We start from the raw sequence: 17323 nt of genomic DNA on the forward strand, positions 1-17323 counted from the left end.
TCCCATGACAGACAAAAAATGATTGCTAAATAATTATGCTCTTTGTAATCTTTGGGAGCTATATTTTGTTTTTCTTTCTAACAAACACTGACATGATTTCCTGAATTTTTGATTCATATGCTTGTGCAGATTTGTTTTGATTGCAGTGCTAAAAATCCAAGTTGGGCTTCAGTTACTTATGGAGTGTTTATTTGCCTTGATTGCTCGTCAATGCATCGGAATCTTGGTGTTCATATCAGTTTTGTCAGGTATGATGAATAAAAAAATGGAGTTGCAGTTACTATATGTTAGGTACTTGTTTAATAAATAACGGATTGGAATATTTAGGTACAATATATATTTATAATTAGTTGAGGTTTGTCTTACACTTAAATTAGATTTAGGTCGATATCTGGTTTATATTTTTAATGCGGACAACTAATAACTAAAACTCCAGAACTAACATGCGCTTGTACAAAGCTATTTGTGGAAATGATTGCGTGTTCTTTTTTGCACTAATGTTTTGAATCACACTTTGTAATCCATCATCAGGATGAGAGTGCTGAAGGAGAAAAAATGTGGAAAGCTGCTAATTTTAATTAACACCCTTCATGGGAGGGAATTATGGTGGAAAACAAAACAACTAGAGCTGCTAAGGATCAAGCTAGCCAAGAAGATTGCAGACCTCACCTTCCTAAAGAGGTGCAATCTTCACCTGTCTTGCCCTGATGATTAATCACAGAGTGTGATCTGAAACATTGATGGAAAGAAGACATCCAATCATTTCCAGAAACAACTATGCACAATACTATGGATTGTGGAAAACTTCAACTGTAATTAATATGGGATTGCTTAGGCAATTTTAAGTCCTTGGTTAATGGTTGCTAAAACCAGTGTTTTAGACAGTTCAAAAGGCTATATGCTTATATAATGTATCCATGTTGAAGAATAAGCACATCTCTCCATAATGGACTAGGGCTGAATAAACACAGGAAGCAATAAAAAGTAGTAATTGTAACATAATGAGCTGGGACTGATAATGATACGGAAATAAATTCTCAGAATTTTAAAAACTAAAATAAATATATACCTCTGAACTTTGATGAAGTGTCCCTGTGATAGATTTTGCCAATCAATTTGTGAAACTTCCAGAGTTTTGGGAGATGTCAGGTGAATGCTGTCACTAAATTCTCTATCTCATTATCTGATTCACTTCCATGCCTGGCACCCGGATTTGAACTGTGCTGAATTCAGTATCTGGAACTTGCATCTGAAAATGGGTATTGTTTAAACACACAGTTAAGGAATGATTTCCCCTTTTCAAATCCATTGTAGAAATTTAAATGCTTGGAGAATCATTCATTAAAGACAGCAAGCAAAAATTCACTGATGCCTGAGGTGTTGATGTAAGCAGATGAAGCAATTCTGATGTTTGTTGATTGCTAGTTCAAGTAGGAATGAGAGCTAGTGGGTGATCTCCAATGGGTAAAAATGAGTCAGGGCCAGTCCTTAATTACAACTTGAAAGGGTACGATTCGAAAAAGTTTCATGATAAGTGAGCACCATGATGATTAGCTAGGAAAGTGTCAGCTTGGCATCTGGAAGAGAGGAAAAGCATTGCCAGGGGCTTAACTTCCCAACCATGGACCTTTAAGTATCCCCAGACAATCTCTACCGAGAAAGGCCCTCCCTACCTTGGAAAATAGGCTTGGGACACCACTGTCCTGCCACTGAGCATCCTACTGTTAAGAGTGTCGACTAGTCAGTTGATGAGGTTGTGGACACTTTCCGTCAACCTATCTTCTAACCGCTAGTACTCTGGCCTCTGGTGATCATATGGGCATTCATGCCATTACCCTATCTTGGCCAAGGATTTCGAATGGGCATCACGTAAGCCCAATCTCCCACCACTCGCTTTGATAACAAGAATATACATAAAGGATTACCGTGAGCTGACTTAGTTATTTTAGTTTTGAATAATTGTTACTGATTTATGTTTATTTTATCTTGCAGGGATATTCTGATTCACACCCGTCATCTCGACCATGCTGGTGGTCATGGATGAATTCCTGGGTGATTCCTTAAGTGATATCTAGTTTTGAAAATATAAACATTGCCATCTTTATCAGGCCCAAACTGGCCAATGGCATTATAAATGAGAATCATAATCTCCTTTAAGATTTATCTATTACTATGCAGGTGATGCTTTCATCTCAGAGGGCATATTGGCAATATCCCTGTATGAGAGCTAGCACTTTTGATAGAGATTTATTAAAATTGCAAAATCATATTTGATAAGCATATCTTTCTATTATCATGATGACTCCTTAATTATATCAGTTCTAGAGGGAACAACAAAAGGAAATACGCAGGCTGAAAAGCATTTGAAATTCTGGACTACGAAAAATAATGAAGCATTCCTTGTTAGGGAATCGATGAATCCAAATACATAATTTTGGAAAGATGCAATGAAGTTCAGAATAGAATGCATGACTTGGTGAGAGGTATAGCTCAACTTGCAAAAATAATCAAGTGGAGCTGAGTAGGCCGGCTTTCCCGTGCAATTCAATCTTATGGTATTGTCCTGTATATGGATGCTTGATATCTAGTCATGTGCACGACTCTCTTAGAGCAATGCTGATGATCACTCACTGGCTTAAGATAGAATAAAAAACTGTGGCAAAATAAGAATGGTTATCGGTGCAGATGAATCTTGAGTATTGCAGACTGAAGAGGTAAGAAGCAATGATAATAATTGTTAAGAATGTTAGCATTTAGTGTATTGAAACACCTGCTGTTTAAATATAAATGACTGACACAATATATATATATATATATATATATATTACAAATTTGTCATCACAATTCATAATGCAGAATATCAGTTTCATAAATGTCTTTCCTCATTCTTATTATGACAGCAATCTTTAGATTGAATGGTGTGCTTCACATTTGATAAACTTAAGTGTCATTATATCTTATCCTGATTGCTATCAGGTGTTATTAATTCTTATCACCGATTGTTGAATCGGGAGTCTCCTTTGGCAAACAATTTGAATATTTAAAGACTTGTCATCGGGTGAGATTAGCATCGGTTAAGTTTAGTTATGAACAGATACTAGTATTATTATACATATTGAGGCATGACCGCATAGGGTCATGCCCCTACTTGGTTATGTTTCAATGTATATATATATTAGTCCCATTTCTTATCTGCAGATCATATCAATAACATTGGCATATAGATCTCAGAATACTAATTCAGAAACGTATCAGATTAAGAAGTCAAGCAATCACATAAGGAGCGAATAGGTCTGTCAAATTAAGGAAATAAGACTGAAACATAATTGCTTAGTCTCCACCAAGCAAGATTTATTAAACTTTACATGGTATCAGAGCCTAATTGGTAGAGAGACACTCAAACTGAATCTTGAATAAAAATGGGACAATATTTCAAATAATGTGAGAGTAGAGGACAGACTCGAAGAAGCAGCAAATTTCTTTTCTTGGAAAATTTGAATTATTACAATTCTTGAAGAATTAGAACTAGAATCTTTTATTGAATTAGACATTTCGATACCTAAAGATGAGGCAAAAAGGGCCACTTGGAAAAGATGAAATAATAAAGCCAGGAAAATCATTGTGGATTACATAAAAGATCATATTCTTCCATCCATATTAAATTAAAAAAAGGCATTTGAAATATTCAAGACAATTAAGGATACGTTTGAAATCAACAACTCAAGTAGATTGATTATGATGAAAAATCAACTAATGAATACTAAAATGAATAAAGGAGAAACGATCTCATCCTACTTTGGAAAGATCTCCAAAATTAAAAATCATCTCTTCTATTGGAAGCAAAGTAGAAGACCAAGAACTATCAATAATAGCAGTTAGAGGTTTGCCCTTCTCTTGGGAAGCATTCATCCAAGTCATCAGCAGACCTTCAATACTAGCTTTTGATCAACTAAAGAATGATTGCACATCAGAAGAATCAAGGCTAATCTCTAGAGGGATCATCTCAAATCAAGAGGAAGAAAATCAGGCTCTTTTCTCAGTCACTAATAACAAAGGAAAAAAGAGGAAATTTAAAGAAAAGAAATATGACAAAATGAAAGAGAATAATAATTACAAAAGAGATGACTTCTCAAAAGTTAAATGTTATAAATATGAGAAATTGGGACATACCTTCAGAAATAGTCCAGAAATGGAAAAAACCTTAACTTCTTTAGCCAAAACAAATAAAGATGAAAATCTATTATTCTACATTGCCTTATCAATTGAGATGAATTCAAATGAAAATGTGTGGATAATAGATAGTGGTGCTTCTCGACATATAACAAGATTCAGAGAAAAATTTGAAACCTTTGGAAATTACCTTTTTGAAGGAGTCACCATTGGAGGCAACTCCACCCATCTAGTTAGAGGAATTGGGATTTGTTCTATACAACTAACTACTAAGGACTGGAGTTGCACTAAAATCAAAAGATGTTCTCTTTGTACCAGGCATAAAAATAAATCTAATTTCAATTTCTGGACTAGCTGATGAAGGATTTCAAGTCACCTTCAGTGAAGACAAAGTTTTGTACTAGCCTAAAAACTCAAATCTAAAAAATGCCATCACCATAGGGACCAGAGATGGGACCATATATAAACTATGCAATATTCAAAGGCAAGCTCTTAATCATGAAGTGACAAATTCTAATGAAGTATGGCATAGAAGACTTGGACATACTGGATTTAGTTCACTTCAAAATATAGAGAAAATCACCTCTGGAACACCGAGCCTAAATTCAAAGCACATAGACATATGTAAAGGATGTGCTTTAGGAAAGAACATTAAAAAACCTTTTCCTCCTAGTGAACATAAGTCTAAATCAGTTCTGGATCTAGTTCACTCTGACTTATGTGGGTCCATGCCAACACTTTCTCTAGGAAGTTACTCTTACTACATAATATTCATTGATGATAATTCTAGGAAAATTTGGATTTATTTTCTAAAAGTCAAAGAATCAAATGAGGTTCTATCAAAATCTAACGAATTCAAAGAAATAGTGGAAAATCAAATGTAAAAAAAAATTACAACTCTAAGATTAGACAATGGGGGAGAATATACTTTTGGAAATTTCAAAACTTTTTGTATCTCTGTTGGGATTAAGAGGGAGTATACAATACCTTATAATCCTCAACAAAATGGGGTAGCAAAAAGAAAAAATAGGACCATTGTTGAAGCAACAAAAACCATGCTTCATGATCAAAACCTACACTTTTCATTTTGGGCGGAAGCCACCAATGCTACTGTATACGTCCAAAACAGATGCCCCCACTCTATACAAGAAAACATAACACCTGAAAAAGTCTTTACAGGGAATAAACCTGACTTAAGTCATCTTAGAATTTTTGGTTGCTCTATTTATATTCACATACCTAAAGAAAGAAGAACTAGGTTAGGACCATCTCGGAGGAAAGGGATATTTGTTGGGTATAGTGAAAACTCTAAAAGGGTATAGAGTTTATGTCCTTGGACAAAGATCAGTTGAAGTAAGCAGAGATGTCATATTTGAGGAAAACACTGCATTAAAACTATTTACAAATACAAAAGATGAGCCCATTACAAACTTAGATGAAAATCTACAAACTGAATCTCAAAGGGAGAACATATTAGAAGAGAATGAACTATTACTAGATACAAAAGATATAGACATCTCCAATATCAAGAAAAGGCCTTTATGGGCAAGAAAAATGATCGAAGAAAATAATGTTGAACCAGATGAAATTTCGAAGGAAAGCAAGAAAACCAGAAACAAGTCTTATTATTCTGCATTAATAACTGAGCTTACTAAATCTGAACCAACAATTGTTGAAGAAGCTTTGACTTGCCAAGCTTGGAAAGATGCCATGGTTGAAGAATATCAATCGATACTACAAAATGATGTTTGGGATGCTATACCTAGACTAAAAGACAAATCAGTTGTTACTTCAAAGTGGCTATATAAAATCAAATATACATCAGATGATAGCATTGAGAAACATAAAGCAAGGTTTGTTGCTCGAGGGTTTTCCTAGAAGGTAGGCATTGATCATGAAGAAACTTTTGCTCTTGTTGCTCGTTAGAGTTCGGTCGGGACAATTATTGTAATTGTAGTAGCTAAAGGATGGAAGATACATCAAATGGATGTAAAGATTGTATTACTAAATGAGGTCATTAATGAAGAAGTTTATATTGAACAACATCAAGGTTTTGTTATAAACAATAAGAACCTATATGTGTGTAACTTCAAGAAAGCTTTGTATGGCCTTAAACAAGCACCTCGAGCTTGGTATGAAAGGATAGACAACTACCTCACCAAATTAGGATGCTCTAAGAATGAAGCTGATCCTAACATATATTTCGAAATCTCTAATTATGATATGTTAATACTTGTTTTATATGTTGATGATCTATTGATAACAAGAAATGATCATCTAATTGAAAGATGCAAACAGGTCCTTGTAGCTGAACTTGAAATGAAGGATCTAGGTTTACTACATTATTTTTGGGTCTAGAAGTATGTCAATAGAAAGATCACATCTTTCTAAATCAAGGGAAATACATTCAGGATATCTTGACTAGATTTGAAATGATGTACAACAAACCACTTGCAATTCTAATGGAAACTAATTTACACAAGCTAAAAGTGGAAGCAGTACATTTAGAATCTATTGATCCTGCTCTCTACAAACAAATGATTGGAGCTCTCATGTATTTGGTAAATACTAGGCCCTATATTTGCTATGCCACAAATGTATTAAGACACTTTATGTGTGAGCCTAAAAAGATACATGTAATGACTACAAAACATATTCTAAGATATCTACGTGGCACTATTGGTCTTGGACTAAGGTACATAAATGTTGAAATCAAACTTGAAGTTTATATTGATTCTGATTGGGCTAGTTGTTCCATAAACTATAGGAGTACAATCGGATGTTGCTTCAGTCTTGGATCAACAATGATATCATGGTTCAGTAGAAAATAACCTACAGTTGCCTTGAGCTCCACCAAAGCTGAATACATGGCAGCCTCCATGGGAGCGCGTGAAGCAATATGGCTACGAAAGCTATTATTTGGATTATTTGGAAAGAAATTAGATCCCATTGTGATTCATTGTGACAACTAGAGCTACATCAAACTTTCCACAATTTAGTGTTCCACAATCAGTCAAAGCTCACCGAGACTCCATACCACTATATCAAAGACATGGTTGACAGGAATGTGAATGATCAAAATGCTGATATTTTCACCAAGCCTCTTGCAAGAGTGAAGATAGAGTACTTTAGAGGTAAACGTGGCATGACAAATTTGTAATCATATTTGTAAATTTATATATATCCATGAATATTGAAAAATTAGATTGCAAACTTGTAAAATGAAAGGTGACGATCTTTCATGTGTGTTTAAGGTCTCTATTGTAAGGTGACGATCTTATCAATAGATGACCAACCTTCTAACACCAAAAGTGTTGAAGGAAAGTGTTATCATTGTTCTTCAGGCCAGATTATGTCGGACACATTGATAACCATCATGGTTCTTCGGGTCGGATTTTGCCGGATACCATGCAAATTATTGTTGTGGTTCTTTGGGCCGGAATTTGCCAAACAACATGAAAATTATTGTTATGGTTCTTTGGGCCGGATTTTGTTGGAGACCATAATTGTTAGGCCATAGTTGTGTGGTACTTGTACATATATAAAATGCTTCAAACCCTCATTGCTAAAGAGGGAGTGTTAAGATTGTTAGCATTTAGTGTATTGAAACACCTGTTGTTTAAATATAAGTGATTGACATTATCTATATATATATTACAAATTTGTCATCACAATTCATAATGCAGAATATCAGTTTCATAAATGTCTTTCCTCATTCTTATTATGACAACAATCTTCAAATCGAATGGTGTGCTTCACATTTGATAAACTTCATGTGTTATTATATCTTATCCCGATTGCTATATGGTGTTATTAATTCTTATCACCGATCATTATTAGTGTTAACCTGCTCATATCGATTGATGAATCAGGAGTCTCCTTTGGAAAACGATTTGATTATTAAAAGACTTGTCATCGGGTGAGATTAGCATCTGTTAAGTTTAGTTATGAACAGGTGCTAGCATTATTATATATATTAAGGCATGACCACGCAGGGTCATGCCCCTACTTGGTTATGTTTCAATGTATATATATGTATTAGTCCCATTTCTTATTTGCATATCATATCAATAACATTGGCATATAGATCTCAAACTAGATCATAATACTAATTCAGAAATCATATTAGATTAAGAAGTCAAGCAAACACATAAGGAATGAATAGGTTTGTCAAATTAAGGAAATCAGATTGAAGCATAATTGCTCAGTCTCCACCAAGCAAGATCTATTAAACTTTACAATAATCCCTCACTGCGAGTGAGTGTAGATATGTAAGAAAAGCTCCCACGTGCATGCTTAGTTACGCAAGAAAGTTCTAAGGTAGCAAGGCGCTCACAAGGCCATTGGTTATAAATTATGATGAGTCATTACTCAAATATAAAGTCCAATGGATTAAGAGAAATGTGCAAGGTGGCTGCTTAAGGCAAAAATATTAATGTTATTGCCAAGATGAAAGAATAATAATAACTCCAATCTCTTAATGTTTTAATACAAGGACATCTTTGTACTTAGCTATACTCATAGGTGTATATACACATATATGCATATATACTTAAATCCCAAACATATGTATTTTATTTATTCTTTCAAAAAAATAGATGTATACATCTTAATTGACTTACACATATCTACACATACATGTATGAGTATACCTAGGTATCATGGGGTCGTTCTATTAAAACATGCCATATGCAACAAAAGGTTCTCAAATTAAAAAAAGTAACAAATTTGCTATGCTTAGTGATTTTTCTTTATCATTTAATGTTTTATGATAATTAGTTAGTTTATGGTAATCCAAAGGTTTTCTATCCTTAGTCAAAGGTTGTTAGACTCCATACCTGATAGTTCGTTAGGAGTGTGGTGCCTCATTCGTAACTCCCATTTTGGTAACACTTCCCCCCTTCATCGTGCTCTTGCAAAAGGAAAAATCCCGAAGTATTAAGATATTTCCATGATTTCAAAACACCAATAATTTCCAAAATATCACATGATCATTTCTAATTTCCATGATATTCATTTTCAATTCCAAACATAATGATTAACTAACATGTTATATGAAATTCAAGTATAACAATTAACTTACATTTCATATGAGATAATAGCGAACAACCATAATTTCCATTTCACATGAATAAATATCATAACAGTTTTACCGGACTTCACATGAATTCTCAACAGCTATGGGATTTTTTAAATTAAGCAAAAATTTGGGATGTAATACTGATTGGAGAAGTAGTTGCAGCTGATGGTAGAGTGGTAGTGAGACTGGACAGAGTGTCCATTGCACTCGTGTTCCAAATGCCAATTGGAGGTCAATTCTGAGATGTTGATAGAGACTATGCAAAAGGGTATATTGTCAGTAATATAGACCAATGTCTTAACATCATAGCTAAGCGCCAATTCTCGACTCCAAAAAGGGGAAGTCACAGTTGTCAAAGGTGCTTCCTAGGTCCTTATTGTTGAAGTATAGCATTAGTCGAAGTGATATACTCATTACATTGAGTATTTGTATTCATAATTTATATGAACATTGTTTTATGTCTTAAATTATTGATAAGAATAATATATATATAATATATATTATATATGATATAATATATATTATATGTTAGTTCTCAAAACTGTAGATTGGAATCCTATGAGCCTTGCCTGCTCAATGCTGCTATATTCAACCGGTCAAGGCCAACTTGACGGGATTGATTGATGCAATACAAATCCCTTGTGCTTCTGGCTCTGCAAAACCAAGGCGAGTGTGCCTGATCTTGGACAAAACACTTAGATCCAAGACACTTATAGCAGATTGATTAGAATGCGAATGTATTGAAAGTTTTCCTAACAACAAGTCTTATAGAAAGACTTTAAACTTGAAAATTATGAATTAACAAATAAATGTAATAATGCTTTACGACAAAGATAGACCGTATGGCAAAGACAGGCCGTACGACAAAGATCTCACAAGCAGGCCGTATAGAAAGGATTACCCAAGCAGGCCATACGGTAGGAGTCCATACACAAGCATGGAAGTCCGTATGCAAGCAAACCATATGACAAGAGTGGTTCGCACATAGGTAGGCCGTACGACAAAAGCAAAATGCCATATGATGGGATTAACTGGAATATGTTGTAGATAGGGGAGATTGGAGTTGGCTGTATGGTAAACCCAGCTAGAGCCGACCTCGTACTTGGTATGGTAGGTTTCTGTACGTATGTTACACATTCTTCCAGATTGATTTCTCAGCAAAGTGTTATGGGTGAGAGGTATTCTTGCCTTTTATAAGGGTCAGTTTGACTAGTTGTCCCATCTTTACATTTGTTTACTTTTTGTCTTTCCTTTGATCTTGTATTTATTGTTATTTCTTTTGACTTTTTAACTTTTTCAACTTTTTCATGTTTGTCACTTCCTTTTATTTCTAAGTTATAGGCAATAATTGACTCCTTTTTTTTTATAAAGCTTCAATTTAGACCCATTGATCGAATCCTTCAACATTTTGTTGTCCAAGGCTGACAAGCTTATTGCACCATTTCCATTTACATCGACCACTTTGTATGGACCCACCTAGCGTACTTTGAGTTTGCTCGACTTTATTTCATTCTTTCCATTAAACTTGAGTACCAATTGTCTCGGCATAAAATTCATTCTCCTTAAATGTTTGTCATGCCAAAATGTTCTCCTCTTTTGTGCCACTACCGTCGCCCATTGAGGTAAGGACCTTATTTCTTCCTTGTATTCTACATCCTTCTCTGTATTCCTTATAGCCCTCTGGATACCTTTCCCTAGACTCCGATTCTTGGACTTGCAACATACTACATTTTGGCTAGAAAACTTCATAGTCTCCCATTTGCTAGTGAAATAATCCATTGAAGGAGCTCATTTCATCTTCTGAGCATTCCCAAAGTTTGAGCACCCTTTCCTAAATTGTTTCCACTCCTTCATGGTCTTCTTCCTCTGCTTCTGAATCCGATGCCATGTCCTGGCTTACAAATTGGGTCTTTAGGTCTATGGTGTTACTTCTTGCCTTTTGATTCAATAAACAGAGTGTTTCGTTTCCAATTATGGGTAGCTTTGGCTATAACCAGCCATCCCCTTCCTAGTAAAGCTTCATACCCCTTTTTCTATAGAGTAATGACCACAAAATCAAGTAGGAATTGTTGTGTACCAATAACTACCTTTTGTCCCATCAAGGTTCCTATTGGCTTAATTCCGTGCTGGTCTGTTCCCACCAGTTGAAATGTAGGTGGCCAAAGTGTGGGTTTTCCTATTGCCTTCCATGTCTCTTCAGATAAGACATTTACGCCAGAGCCTCTATCAACAATAGTATTCGAGAGTTTATACCCTAGTATTTCCATTTCCACTACTGCTGGTGTCCTCCCCATTCCTATAGTGAATAGGGTGTTATTTTGTTTCCCAACATGTGGTTCTTCACTCCTCTTCTTTGGAGGTTATCCCTTTCATGCTTACCCCTTTTGTTAATGCTACTTGCAATTGAGGTTATGTTTCCAGTAAATCAACAATTTTCACAGGATGGTGGTCTCCAGTACTTGTCTCATGATACTTGGTACACCATCGTCGGTAGGAAGTTTTTCTGGCCTTGCCTTCCCTTCTTCTGGCATGTTATTTTGAATGTATTTCCTGTCTTTGAGAAATCTTTCCTTCTTCGTAGTAGCATTTGGGTAGACAAGTTTCTTGGCTTGCATCCTTGTGATAGCAAGGATTTCACTTTCTTGTTCTTCAATATCCAACATCTTCACCCCTTTTTGCCTGGGGCAGTTTGCATCCTCATGATTGCTTGGTCCACACCATTTACACAACATTCCTTTGTTTTGTCCTCCATTTTGACAATCTCGTTCAAAATATCCCCATTCATTGCACCTCCTACATTGGATCATAGGTCTTCCCTTAGAATTATACTGGATTGCTCCCTGGGGTATGTTGTTATTGTTGTTGTTGTTGCTATTAATATTACTCCGTCTTTTAAAATACTTGCTTGTGTCCTCCTTCAACAAACTGCTGAGTATTTGTTGACTTCTCCGGTCCCTTACTGTCTCGACTCTTTCTTCCTCAACACGTAACAAGTTTCATGCCAACAGGTGAGGAATCTACCCAGTAGATTGTACACCATTGGTGGCACTGAAAGTTTGTTGCGTACCGTGCCCCCAGGATTCTTTCTCTCACGGGCTTCCCTTTGCATGTACTGATCCACCACAACTTTCTAGGCTGTCACCAAATCGCGTGTCAACTGATCTTCTCTACTTATTTCTTCCTCTTCTCCATCACTATTTGTTACTTGTATATGTGGTAGGAATGGTCTTCCTATTACTCCATCTTGTCTTGCCAATGACCTCCGAGTTCGGACACAGGCAACGATGCCAAAATGTAGAATGGAAATACAACTTACATTTACAAGATAGCAAGATATATGCCTAAAGATTAATAACTTAGCATGTACTTGATTACCACAATATCATAATGGTGAGAGAATGATTTACTTTATTCATACCAAAATATCATGAGTACATTATCAATATTCCAAAGTCTTTATAAAAGGGTTGGCATTCCCTCACCACCTAAATGCCCAACCCACTCAAACTTAACAAGTGCTAAATACAATAATACTTAATTGCGGACTACAAAAACAAAGTAAGTACTTAACGAGTGCTAAATACAATAATACTTTATTATGGACTACAAAAACAAAGTAAGTATTCAAAGTTAAAGTGAATGATTAAACCATATTTTTTCATCTCCCAAATAACCCCATTATATTTATCCTGTACTTGCCAACTTATAGAACACACATAATGTACTCTCTTAACACTGAATATTAAATTCAAATTAACATTAGAACTTCTTTTCACATTAAATATTGACGACAAATTGCAAATATGCAAGTATGCACAAATAGTCTTCACAAGTAAATGACAAGAAGGTATTATGGCTTTTTGGCCATTACCTCTGTGGTAATTTGGGTGTAAACTCATAAAACACAAGGTAGTCTTCTTTAATTAGGAATGGTCAGTGTGGCTAGGTGACATAGTGGCCAGTCTTCATCTCCTGTTAACACCATTGGGGAAGGGTACACTCAGATCTGTGAAGCTATGTGGAGTTGATACTTGGGTCTTGCATCACTCAACAAATGTCAAGGGTGTCTGTGCATATACATCATAGTCAAAGTGCATATAAATTCTCCAATCAGTGTCAACATCATAAACATTGTAACTCCTATCATATCATACATATTATCCATCACTAAATGTAACGTATATAGTCAATTGCAATGATAAGCATGTACTATCCACATGATGAAAAGCGATCTAACATCTTCAAGGGTTTACTAGGTGGATGCCGATACAAAAGAATGATTATATGTACAATCTAATGTAACATATACAATCTAGATATAAGATTCAAAATGATAATGACAGAATGCAAACATAGAAGGCACTACATGTATCATTTCACTGAATGGAAATTTTTTTTGACTGCACAGGCTATAATATTTAAAAAAAAAATATACGACGATCTTCAGCTTATTTAGGGTATGTAGTAGGTGATGGTGAATGAAGATAGATTCTAGCCAAATTTCTTCTATCATTTATTGACCTGTTCAGCCACATGTGCATGAGGTGAGAATCTTTTTGGGTGCAGAAGAACAAATGCAGAAATTCATGGCTGCCTTTTCAACTATTATGTGGATGCCACTCATCAAATTTATGTTACAGGGGTAACAAAATATGAGGTGATTTTGCAAGTTAACATAGAATAGATGAATTTAAGAATCAAAGAAAACAATAAATCTCAATAAAAATAAAGCTTATTTCCATCATAGACTCTTTTCTGTTCACTAAAGCGAGGAAGAAAAAGCTCCCAAATGTTCTAATCGATAACCATCAAATTCTTTTACGGCTATCAGCAAAGATACATTAGACACTAAAAAATGTGACATAGCATACTAAATGTTAATACTTGATAGATGAAAGTCAGAATCAAAGAAAATTAAAAAAAACTCGATTTAATTTTGTTATAGTTTGTTCTATAAGATATTCTTTTTGTACATTAAAGCAAAGGAAGAAAGCACTTCCAAATACTGTTGGTGCCAATGTCAAACAATATTTTTTTACTAAAAAAACAGAAACCATCCAAAAAAAAACAAAAGAATTAAGGTCTAAACAATTGAAACATTATAAAGCTTCTAGAATTAGGTGGGGTCATTTTGTCAATAGAAGGTCCTTCTTTGACCGAGTTTTTCTATGATTCATTCCGAGTGTCAGCCGACTTATATGTTTAATTTGGGTCATGAATTTAATGTACGGATCTTGTCTTGGGATGTGTATAGACTATTTTGAGGTTGGCCTTCTTTCAAGTAAAGATCTAGAATCTTCTATAAGTCATTTTGGAAAGTATAAGTAGAGGTGTCTAGGCTTAGGTTAAGTATCACTTAGAGAGTTGGAAGAGAGATGGGAAGGATCATAGAGAAGCAAGTATAAGAGTCATAACTTGTAGAGATCGAGGATCTTGAGGTTGTAAGTATCTTGTCTTGGTCGTAACACAGAAGGCCTTAGAGCTGGAAATGTTGGTTGATAATTTGATGATTCAATGAAGATATTGTTATTCCTCGTCTCCTTGATGTTGTTCTTTGTTATTTTCTTCCATTGCGTTAACTTTGCAGGGTGTTTGGACTGCTAGGTGTGCATTTGGCCCTAGTTTTCCCATTCATACCTACGTCATATTATTTTCACATCTTTGATCTTATGAAAATATGCAAGAATACACTTCGTTCTCTATCTTGAATATATATATATATATATTTTTTTTTTTCCAATTTCTATTGCTAAAATTCTCATATTAAAAAGGGTTTTGAGATGAATATAAAAATCATAGCCCTCTAATTTCTCCCAATTTAAATGTGTATTTTCTACTGGGTTCTCAAATCTATATTTTCCAATACAAATTTTAGCAACAGAATTCTACTCTTTACTTCTAAAAAGTTTACCAAACAATACAGAAGTCAATTTTTTTTCAAATGCAAACCAAAATTGTGCTTGAGATATCATCTTACAATTTTAAAAAATATGTACAAGTTAGATAGCTTTTTCAAAATAATTTCCATAGAGGGATTCTCAAACCCTACCTCAATCTACCAGCCAAAATTCTTGACAATTTGGTGAACACATGCAATGCAAATATTCCTTATCCTTTATTAATTCTTTAACTTAAATTCCCAATTTCTCTCCCCAGAACTTGTGCATCCTCAAATGACAAAAAATCTTAGAATAAAGAGCCCTATCCCTTCTTAGGGTTTTAACCTGTAATTTAATAGAACTCCACTAATTGATATAAATCAATTACTGTACATATCTAGATATTGCCTTTCATATATTTTTAAGAGTTAACAAGTTCGTATAAGGCTTGATAGGACTTAAATAATGAAATATACAATGATAAAAAAAGGAGGGGTATTACATCCTCCTCTTAAAATAGGCTTACTCTTGGAAGCTGACCTTTACTACTAACATAAGTAGAAGTCGAACATACTACCCAATAAGAATTTAATAGAGTCAAGTTTTCTAAATATACACATCCAACCACATAGAGAAGACGTTGAAGGATTTGCCTTATATATCGTACAAGTGTCTCTCATGTAGACCTAAACTGCAAAATCTCAGCAAGAGAACATGATCAGCAGATTCAACACAATCAGAATAATAAATAGCATTGAAATAATATTCTCTAAGTGCATATAATGGAGTAACACATTTACTGCATATTGCTTCATTTCCTAAATTAATGCATTGCTGCTTGAATTCAATAAGAGATGAAAAGACAGCCATGAATTTCCACATTTGTTGCTCTGCACCCAAAAATATTCTTATGTCATGCATATGTGGGCGAACAGGCTAATGAATGATAGAAGAAATTTGGCTAGAATCTATCTTCACTCACCATCACCTACTACATACCCTAAGTAAGCTGAAGATTGTCGTACATTTAAAAAAAAAATTATAGGCTGTGACGTTGAAGGATTTGCCTTATATATCGTACATGTGTCTCTCATGTAGAACTAAACTGCAAAATATCAGTAAGATTACATGATCAACACAATCATTAAAATATTATGTTATGTGAAGTGTCATAACCCTGCCAAGCTATGAGGAGCTTACTAGGGGAGAAAGCAATTTTAAAATAATTACAATAAAATAAATAAAACTTTAAGCAATTCTGTGAGAACTGACATGATATGAGAATAAAACAATTTATTAAGCAGTTAGTTGTATACAGGGCCGACCTAGAGTAGATTTAAATCAAGTATATGGTAAATACCCAAAAACATGAGGCAGAAAATAAATAAATATTGGGAAGCCGACCTATCGTAGGGCACACTCACATTATTTAGGATAGTAAAGAAATTAAACAATAAGAGGGCAGACCCATGATGAAATATTGCTTCCTTTCATAGAAAGTTAGGATAGAGTATAAAAGAGGATTTATGAGATTAGATAAGAAATGGAAGAAAATATTGTAAATTGAAGAGCAGACATATGGAGAGATAAACTATACACAGAAACAGCAATTAAAATACAGGAGACAGCAATTACGAATACTGATGAATGCAGCATGAATAATGTCACAGATATCAACTCTTGACAGTGTCCCATTGTATGCTTATAGCAAGGACCAACTGTTAAGAATGTTAGGATTTAGTGTATTGAAACATCTGCTATTTAATATATATATATATATATATATATATATATATATATACAAATCTGTCATTACAATTATAATTATACTGCAGAATACCAGTTTAATGAGTGTATTAATTCTTCATTCTTAACATGATATCGATCTTAACATGATATTGATCCTCTACATTCAGATATTAAATTATATCTGATGGTTTACTTCACCACCGATAACGTCAGGTGTTATTGTCTTACACTCTGATTGTTATCAAAGGTTATTATGTTTATAATTGATCACTTTTGGGTGTTGCCTTGCTCACACCAATTGATAAAGCAGGAGTCTTCTTTGTATAACTTACACACTGGTTGGTTATTAAGAATTGTCATCACTGATTAGTATCAGATGAGATTAGTTATGAACAGGTACTATTACTATTATATATATACATATATATATGTTGAGGCATGACCA

At 34.4% G+C, this 17323-nt stretch overlaps 1 protein-coding gene across 2 annotated transcripts in view; it reads left to right on the plus strand.

Moving 5' to 3' along the window:
- Nucleotides 1–17323, plus strand: part of LOC149545999 (putative ADP-ribosylation factor GTPase-activating protein AGD9) — an 89621-nt gene that overhangs the window by 36846 nt on the left and 35452 nt on the right. For both annotated transcript variants that reach the window (XM_089790938.1, XM_089790939.1), the window contains exon 2: nt 130–248. In XM_089790938.1, the coding sequence (XP_089647064.1) occupies nt 130–248 (119 nt within the window). The remainder of the gene's footprint in view (nt 1–129; nt 249–17323) is intronic.

Source organism: Cupressus sempervirens, chromosome 7, assembly GCF_028749045.1.
Source record: "Cupressus sempervirens isolate cs-2001-9-10 chromosome 7, ASM2874904v1, whole genome shotgun sequence".
Classification (NCBI taxonomy): Eukaryota; Viridiplantae; Streptophyta; class Pinopsida; order Cupressales; family Cupressaceae; genus Cupressus; species Cupressus sempervirens.